The sequence below is a fragment of the Mus caroli genome, chromosome 7 (assembly GCF_900094665.2).
Source record: "Mus caroli chromosome 7, CAROLI_EIJ_v1.1, whole genome shotgun sequence".
NCBI lineage: Eukaryota > Metazoa > Chordata > Mammalia > Rodentia > Muridae > Mus > Mus caroli.
In genome coordinates, this window is record NC_034576.1 from 120,431,457 (window position 1) to 120,440,457 (window position 9,001).

The window sequence follows — 9,001 nt, forward strand, 5'->3', positions numbered from 1 at the left end:
AAAAAAAAAAAAAAAAAAAAAAAAAAAAAAAGATATCCTCTCTGCAAAAGATTTTAAGGTAGGACCAATAAAATGGTTCATTAGTTAAAGGCACTTAATACCACATCTGACAGTCTTTGACTTCCACAAATGAGATGAGGCACCTGTGTGCACATGTGCATGCACACATACACACAAAAAATTAAAAATGTAAAAAACAAATGTCATTGTATGCTCTCACCATATGCTGGTGCTGGCAGCAATGTCAGGGACAAGGAATCCAACTGAAAAGTGAGTCTCCTGGTCGAGAGTGGTGGTTACAGAGGTATTCACATCCATTCAAAAAAAAAAGCCACTAACTCAAAAAATGAACCATACATTTCACTCGATAAACAGAAGAGGGAACAGAACTTTCTAAAGCCAAACAGTTCTGAGTAAACAAAGTGCTCTAAGCTGATTATACTCTAAAGACAAAACAAAATATAGTAAGCTGAGGTATTTTATTAAGAGTTAAACTACAAATTTTCTAAACTCTGCCTTTAGGTCTTGATACAAGAGAAATTCTTTCCTTATTTTGTAGTTCCAAAAATACAACAAGCTTTGAGAAAATGAAGCCAACTTCAGGTAATCAAAATAATGACAGTATGAAAAGAACTGAAACATACAGTTTGTTTGACTCCATCATGGACAGTTCAGTGACAGGAACTCCTTGGATCTGTTTTTTGGTTAATTAGGATAGGGGAGGCAGAAAACCCTAGCACTGTAAGAATTCAGTGTTCTAAAAGACAGTATGATCACATCTGTTTTATAGGTGTGACATGTCATATTTACTAAGGTGAATTAAGTGTGGGCAAGCAGAAAGGCTCACGTAAGTAGTCACCCTTAACCAACACTAGACAACAAATGAAGAAGGACTTATGCTAGCCCAAGTTTCTACATACTGGGGACACTTTTGTCTGAGCTTCAATCATGTACTATAAACAGAACACAGAATTGTGACTTAGGTCCTCAGTAGTCTCTTGTCTAGGTTTTCCCAACTGTACTTACAATACTTACACACCCTTCAAGAACCAACAAACTAAATCTTCCTAACTGAAGCCAATTTGCTGCTAGTAAGACTTCAACAACAGCTCCTCAAACCATTCCAATTACACTTCAACTATGACCAAAGCCAACAAGTGTAGTTGCAGTCCACCCCACCCCCCACCTTCATCATCTTATTCCTCCCAAGCATTGTGCCTCTAAATAAACATTATTTACTGAGGACAGCTTCCACTGACAGCAGCTTTGTTTGGTTCCGATTTTCTCCAAGCTTACCATGAAAACTATATAGAACAATTTCACCACCCTACTGACTTCCACTAAGATGTATAGCTTTCCTCCTCTAAAGCCATTAATATAGAAATAGTTACTATACCTTGCCATTTTTATTGGAGAACAGTTCAGTAGTTTCTATGATCAAATACACGTAGATAAGGCCTTAGAGTATAGTATGCTGTCATTTTTTAAAGCATTCTTTATTTCTCAGACTTGCAAGTCAAAAATATCCCTAAAAAGTATCAATATTTACTGGTGAGGACATATTCACACACTTAAAACTATTTTATGATTTCTTAGTAGGGATTTAAGGAAGGCTCAGCAGTTAAGTGCACTGAATGCTCTTGCAGAAGACTCAGGTTCAATTTCTAGCACCCACAACCATCTTGAATTCCAATCCCATGGGATCCAATGCCCTCTTCTGGCCTCTGGGGACACTGCATGCACATGTTTCACAGGCATACAAAACAATCACACACATTTTTTTTTTAAATGAAAATTAATAGTTTAAATACTAATTTGAAGTTCAGGCTCGCAGCAGTTTTAGAAAGGAATGAAGGACCAACAAGATGCTCATGGGCAAAGGCACTTGCTGTCAGTAAGCATGATGGTTGGCTGGTGTTCTATTGCCAGAACTCACATAAAGGTGAATGGGAAGAACTGACTTCACAACTTTGTCTTATGACCTCCACATGCACATTGTGTCACATGTATGTCTCTCTATCCTCCTACCCCCTCTCTCACACACAAAGATTTTTTTTTTAAGGAATTAAAGGGTAAAAACATTCAGCTTAAAAAATAATTGCTAAATGTTTTTATAAAGGTTTTATTTGATAATGAAAAAATTAAGTTCTGAAAAACAAATCACTCCTATACAATTAGTTGAAAACTCTCAATGCACTGAGGAATCTGTAATACAGAACTGATGGAGTTTGGTGGGCTGCAGTTATGTTTCCTGATACTTGGAGGTTGACGAAGAAGGACCAGAGCCCAGTAGACAATACAGACCAAACAAACATTCAAACATAATTATTAGATTCTACTTAAAGTTCCATTCATAGCAATGAGATAAGTGGCTGTTCGGTTTTTAGCTGTTTTTTATTCAGTATATTACAAATCTATGGACACTAGACTTTCTACAAACTCACAAAAAAGTACAACATACAATTCTGATCTCATAAACCTAATGTCAGCCAGCAGAGGTGGCACACATATTTAATCCCAGTACTCAAGAGGCAGATGCAGGCAGATCTACCCTGATCAACACAGGGATTTCCAGGCCAGCCAGGCTATACAGCCTGCCCACCTGTGTAATGCTAGCACTCCACAAGTTGATTGAGCAAGGAGCATTAAGATAAGCCTGGGCTATAGTAGTGAGAATCCGGTCTCCAAATTAGAAACCTAACTTTTTGTTTGTTTATTTTGTTTTGTTTTTTGAGACAGGGTTTCTTTGTATATATAGCCCTGGCTATCCTGGAACTCACCCTGTAGACCAGGCTGTCCTGGAACTCACAGAGAGTGCTGGAATTAAAAACACGCATCATCATTACCCAGCTTAAAACCCAACTTTTCATACCAGACATAAATATCTAACTCTAATTTCACAACTTTTTTAATTATTTATTTTTATATATTTATGTAACTCTAATTTAACACCTTTTTAAAAATTATTTTTTTATATATTTATATGTAAGTACACTGTAGCTGTCTTCAGACACACCAGAAGAGGGCATCTGATCATTTTACAGATGGTTGTGAGCCACCATGTGCTTGCTGGAAACTAACTCAGGACCTCTGGAAGAGCAGTCAGTCAGTGTTCCTAACTGCTGAGCCATCTCTCCAGCCCAACACTTCTATTTTTTAATCTTTCACATGGAGTTTTATACTCCTTAGAACTTTGATCTGGTAAATGGTACTAAAAATGGTAACTAGCTCTAGTACTGTTTCATTCATTTAGAAGCCTAGAAATAGAAAGGCACTGTGACACATTCCAGTAACTCCCGCTACTCAAGGCTGAGAGAATAGTACCTGAAGCTTGAGATCAGCTTGGGCTACAGACTATGTCTCAAAAAAATATCTAGACAGATAAAACTTGGGCACTACAAGCTACCTAATATATATCAATACATATGTGCTAAACTCCTAAAACTTCCAAGTCTAGGAGTAAGACCTATTGAATGCATTTTTTTCTTCAATATGTATTTGTGTGTGTGTGTGTGTGTATAGATACCTTGAAGCCAAATTTACAGAGAATTGTGAGCTGCCCAAAGTGAGTACTGAGAACTGAGCCATCTCTCCAGCCCAACTTTTGTTTTAATGAGTTTAACTCCTACTCAAATTAGTCAATGCCAATTTAGAATATTAAAATGTACAGTAATTAACTACACACTTAACTTTCTTTTTTTTTCTTTTTTTTAAGATTTATTTATTGGGCTGGTGAGATGGCTCAGTGGGTAAGAGCACCCGACTGCTCTTCCAAAGGTCCGGAGTTCAAATCCCAGCAACCACATGGTGGCTCACAACCATCCGTAATGAGATCTGATGCCCTCTTCTGGAGTGTCTGAAGACAACTACAGTGTACTTACATATAATAAATAAATAAATCTTAAAAAAAAAAGATTTATTTATTATTATATCTAGTACACTGTAGCTGTCTTTGGATGCAGAAGACGGCGTGAGATCTCACTACAGATGGGTGTGAGCCACCACATGGTTGCTGGGATTTGAACTCAGGACCTTCAAAAGAACAGTCAGTGCTCTTAATCACTGAGTCATCTCTCCAGCCCCACACAACTTTCAAACAAAGAATTCTGGTTGGACATGTGGCACATACCTGTAACTGCCAGCATTCAAGGGGTTAAGATTACAGTTGTGTATCAAGGTCAGCCTGGGCTATATGAGACCCTATGTGTGTGTGCCTTCGTACTTAAATAGAAGTCACCTACAGGAATGTGGAGGCTACCTACAGAAGTTGATTCTCTCCTATCAAGTAGTTCCTAGAGCTCAAACTCAGGTCACAGGCCTGGTGCTGAGTGTTTTTTACTCACTGACCCAACTCTCCATCTCCTCAAAAAAAAAATGTTTTTTTGTTTGAGACAAGGTCACACTCTGTAGCTTTCCTTGGCTGCCCATGAACTCAAGAGATCCACCTGCCTCTGCTTCTAGAGTGTTGAGATTCAAGGTGTATATACCACTACAGCCAGCTCAAAAAACTCTTGAAGCACTCTAATCTCTATCTTTGGATACAACTAGGTATTTTCCATACAGGTAAAATCCAAAAATAGCACACTTTGGCTAGTGGCAAAGATAGGTCTCTGTTCAGCACAAAATGGTTGGGAAGATCCCAAAATTTTCCCAACTTTTTGTCTAAGATAGTAACAGGTTGCAAGTAAATAATAAAACCTAACATCACTCATTTCTTTTTCTTTGCAAGACAGCTAGCTATACAGCCTGCCTTTGCCTCCCAAGTATTGAGATTATAGGTCTAAGACACCACAGCCCACAAAGCTCTTACCTAACCATTCTGTAGGAGAGTACAGTGAATAAGACTACAACCAGGCAGTGGTGGAACATGACCTTAATCACAGCACTTAGGAGGAAGAGGCAGACAGATCTCTGAGTTAGAGGACAACCTGGACTACAGAATAAGTTCCAGAACAGCCTACACAGAGAAACCCTGGGAGGACACATGATTGACTACAGCCCAGTGCTCTGTAAACACTGTTTCTAGTGGTCTTGGTAAGCTTGCTCTTATCACAGTAGCCCACTATTCAGCTACCAAAGACCAAAGACACTACCTGTGGATATGTAAGAGGGATTACTTCTACTACGACAGGACAAACTGCCAAACTAAAATTTAAGACGCTGACAAGAATTGCTGCTCTTTTTTCTGTTTTGAGGCACAAGTCTTGTGTAGCTCAGGCTGGCCTGGAACTCACTACGTAGCTGAAGATAACCTTGAATTTCTGATCTAATGGAAAAAATCACTGCTGGAATTACTGGTATGTACTAACTACCACACCCTGGCTATGTGGCTGGGGATCAAACCCAGGGCTGCTTCATGCATTCCCAACCCAAGAATTAAGTTCTCAGTTGTCTGATTCCTCCTCCCCTCCATAAAAATCAGAGGGGGTAAAATGGTACAGAAAGAAAGGACAAATAATTGTTTTTAATAAAAATTATTTGAATAAAAAAATAGGCCTGGCAGTAACACACTTAAACTGCTAGCACCTGGGAAGTGGAAGATCAGGAGCTCAATCAAGGTCATCCTCAGCTAAACAAGACCCCCCTCCCCCGCCAAGAAGAAGAAGAAGAAGAAGAAGAAGAAGGAGGAGGAGGAGGAGGAGGAGGAGGAGGAGGAGGAGGAGGAGGCCTAGAAAGAGAACTCAGCAGCTGCTGATCTTACAGAGGACTAGAGTTTGGTTACCAGCACCCACATGATGACTCACAATTGCCAGTAACTTCAGTCCAAAGACCTAACTCCCTCCTTACCTAACTTCTCCTGGCTCCTACCACAACCATGTTGTACATACATAAACTACAGGCACATGTAAATACACATAAAACTAGTAATTTTTTTTTTAAAGATTCAAGGGTCAGCAAGATGGCTCCTCAGCACTTGCTGCCCAGCCTGGTAACCTGAGTTAAATTGACAGAATCCACATGGCAGAAAAAGAAAACAGACTATGTGTGGTCCTCTGATCTCTCTATTCACTCACCCACTCATGGCTCACTGTGGCAGAGACATGCCCACACAGATAAGTAAAAGATTTTTTTTTAAATATTTGAATAAACTATAGTCTCTATGTAAGTACATAGAGAAAATATTTGGAAAAAGCACTTGGCCAAGGTTGGGGGGGGGGGTGTCTCCATTCTATCATTAGCTATTCATCTTTCTGAGAGAGAAGAATGACTTCAACTTTTACTATGAAAATTATGACCTACAAACTTGAGGTTTTTTCCACTGGCTATTTAGCATATCAATCGTGACCACGTTACAAATAAACCAAGTGTGCTGAGGTATGTGTATATTCCTGTTTCCTCTAGAAAGCAAGTACTCCAGCCTTGTACTCCATAAAGCCAAGTGTGCACCTCATCATAGTCGTAGTCTCTAACCAAGAATTCAGAGCTCATACAAAGTTTTCATCCTTTCCCCATACACCCTCACTACGCCAAGAAACAAAAGTATTTGAAATATAGGTGACATTTACTAACAACCTATGTACATATTCCTTAACTATATAAGCCATTCTGCTCTCTGTGTGTGTGTGTGTGTGTGTGTGTGTGTTATACAAGTCATAATGCTAAAATATAGTAGAATCCATTGTTTTCCGAGACAGGAGGCAAGGGTTTATCTTGGCTGTCTTGGAACTCAGACCAGGCTGGCCTCAAACTCTCAGGAAGGAAGCCACCTGCCTCTGCCTCCCAAGTGCTGGGATTAAAAGTGTGCACCACCATAGCCAGCTGTAGAATCCATTTTTAAATAAGAGCTCTATCGAAAGTCAAATTCAAGTTCATTTATCACCTAATGTGTCAGCTGCTTAAAATCAAATCTCACACATTTCAATAACAGTGAAAACAAAGCATGTCAGTGAAAAGAATGTCAACTTGTTTTATTTAACGCACTGCACAAACCTTCATGCAGGGCAAGTCAAAGCGATTATTTTGCAAACACTCTTTATAACCGCTTCAAATCTCAAATCTAGACTTAGGCATTCATTTTTACAATCATTTAGTCACAAACATCAGTTCTCAAGAGGCACAATGTTTAGGAATGCACGTTAAAACAAAATAAGTGTACCCCTATTAGCCGAAGAGCATTTTAATTTCTCTACCAACTCTTAAAATAATACACACTAACTTCTCCTAAAATACTCCACTTCCAAGCTGTTCTGAAATTAGGAGGATCTACTAGAAAGCAAGACCAACACCAAAAAGTTTAAGCTTTCCATTCACGTGGCCAATTTCTGAACAACGGAGTGTACTTCAAAGAATACATCAACTTCTACTGAAAGACAGGTTTTATACATTTAGGAAGTCCTAGGCACTGTTAAAGCTCAGGTAGTCTCTGAATACTTGAAGCCTTTACTCAGCAAAGAATGGGAACCTACATTAAGTATAACCAGTCCATAATCAGAAAGAACTGACTATAAATAGTTTTTCTTTCGTACTTTTCTCTTAATATTTTAAATCCAACCAGATTCCAATTCCTTCGTGCAAAACGAAATTTCTCTACTCCTGAGAATTCAAATTGACTCCAAAGCGCCCTGGGAAATTACTGTTTCCAGAAAAACTATTTCTGCAGTTGGGGAAAACTTAAAATGCCCCAGTGCCAGATTGTGTCGATTTCATTCACAGTCCCACAATCTCATCTTTTGGTCGACTAACATCCTGTCTAAAGTCAAAGAAAGACCTCGGTAGAGTTCTCAGCTTTTAAAATACATTAATTAACACGTGGGAGTCCAGAAGGGCGCAGAGTTAAGGTGGTCTTTGGCATGAGGACTGGACGAGAAGCCGAGGAAGTTAATGGGTAACAGGGAGGGTTCCTGGACCTCAAATCTCAACTCGGAGTTAGACGGCAGTGGAACGTCCTCCTCCACCCAAGCTCAGAGCCACTGCTCCAGCCATCCGGCTGAGGCGGGCAGCCGGGCACAGAGGCCTCCGCTGCCCGCGGCTTTCCTGCCGGACCAGGCCGGGAGGACACCCAGGAAGCCGCGCCCGGCTCCAGGGACCGCGGGCCTAGGCCGCGCCTCCCAGTCCCGCGGGCCTAGGCCTCGGCCAGCTCCAGGCGAGGCTCGACGCGGTCACCCACCTGGGTTGCCAGTCATTCCAGCTCCGCGGGTACTTGGTGCCGCCGCCGCCGCTGCTCAGCCGAGACCCCGGGGCTCTGCGGCTCATTACCTTCCCCGACACGACATGGCCAAGCGCCGCCGCCCGAAGAAGCGCGAGTCGCCGCCTGAACCGGCCGCCGCCGACACTGCGATCTGGCCCGGAGCTGAGGAGGAAGCCGCGGAGGGGGCGGCGGAGGGCGGGGGAGGCGGACGGCCGTTCCGGGTTCCGCTGGAGCCCGCAACGCAGGAGCAGGAGGCGGGAGCGGCGCGGCGAGGGGGAGGCGGAGGCAGGCGAGGCGACGTCTCTTCCAGGGCAGCGCGCGGCCCGCGACGCTGGGGCCCAGGAGGACGAGGACAGCGAGGAGGCGGTGGCGGCGGCTCCTCACGCTCACACGGCCACGGCTTCCCCGCCTCCCGGCTCCGCCCGCCGCGCCGCCGCTGCCGCACGGCATGCTGGGAGCGAGGGGCGGTGCCGGCGCCCTAGGAGCCTGGAGAGGGGCGGGGCTCGGGATGAAAGGCGGGGCTATTGGTCACAGAATATGGACTAGAGGCGGGGCTTATGACAGGGGGTAGGGTCACCTAGGAGGGGCGGTGCCGGTGCGCCTCAAGCCTGGGGAAGAAGGGCGGGACTAGTTGGGGCGGGGTCTGTGGCTGCTGAACCTGGAGAGGGGGAGGGGCGAAAGTCAGAAGGCGGGACCTGCTCCAGAGGCATGGGAGTTCCGAGAGCTTAGGCTTCAAGGCGAGGTCCGCGTTCGCGTAGCTAAAAGGGGTGGGGCTTTGGGGAGAAGGCGAGAACTACTGGAGAGCAGGGACCCGGGCGGACCTCCCTGGGCCTCCTGAGCAGCAGCTCTGTCTGCGGGTGGTAGAGAGCACTG

The 9,001-nt window shown here is 43.3% G+C and overlaps 1 protein-coding gene across 2 annotated transcripts in view; it reads right to left on the minus strand.

Annotated features, from left to right (window-relative positions):
- Smg1 (SMG1 nonsense mediated mRNA decay associated PI3K related kinase) overlaps nt 1-8,573 on the minus strand; it is a 107,129-nt gene extending 98,556 nt beyond the window's left edge. The window contains exon 1 of one of the 2 annotated variants that reach the window (XM_021167438.1): nt 8,108-8,573. In XM_021167438.1, coding sequence (XP_021023097.1) covers nt 8,108-8,193 — 86 coding nt within the window. In that variant the 5' untranslated portion in view covers nt 8,194-8,573. The remainder of the gene's footprint in view (nt 1-8,107) is intronic. The other variant, XM_021167439.1, reaches the window with a different exon arrangement.
- Nucleotides 8,574-9,001: the final 428 nt, after the last annotated feature.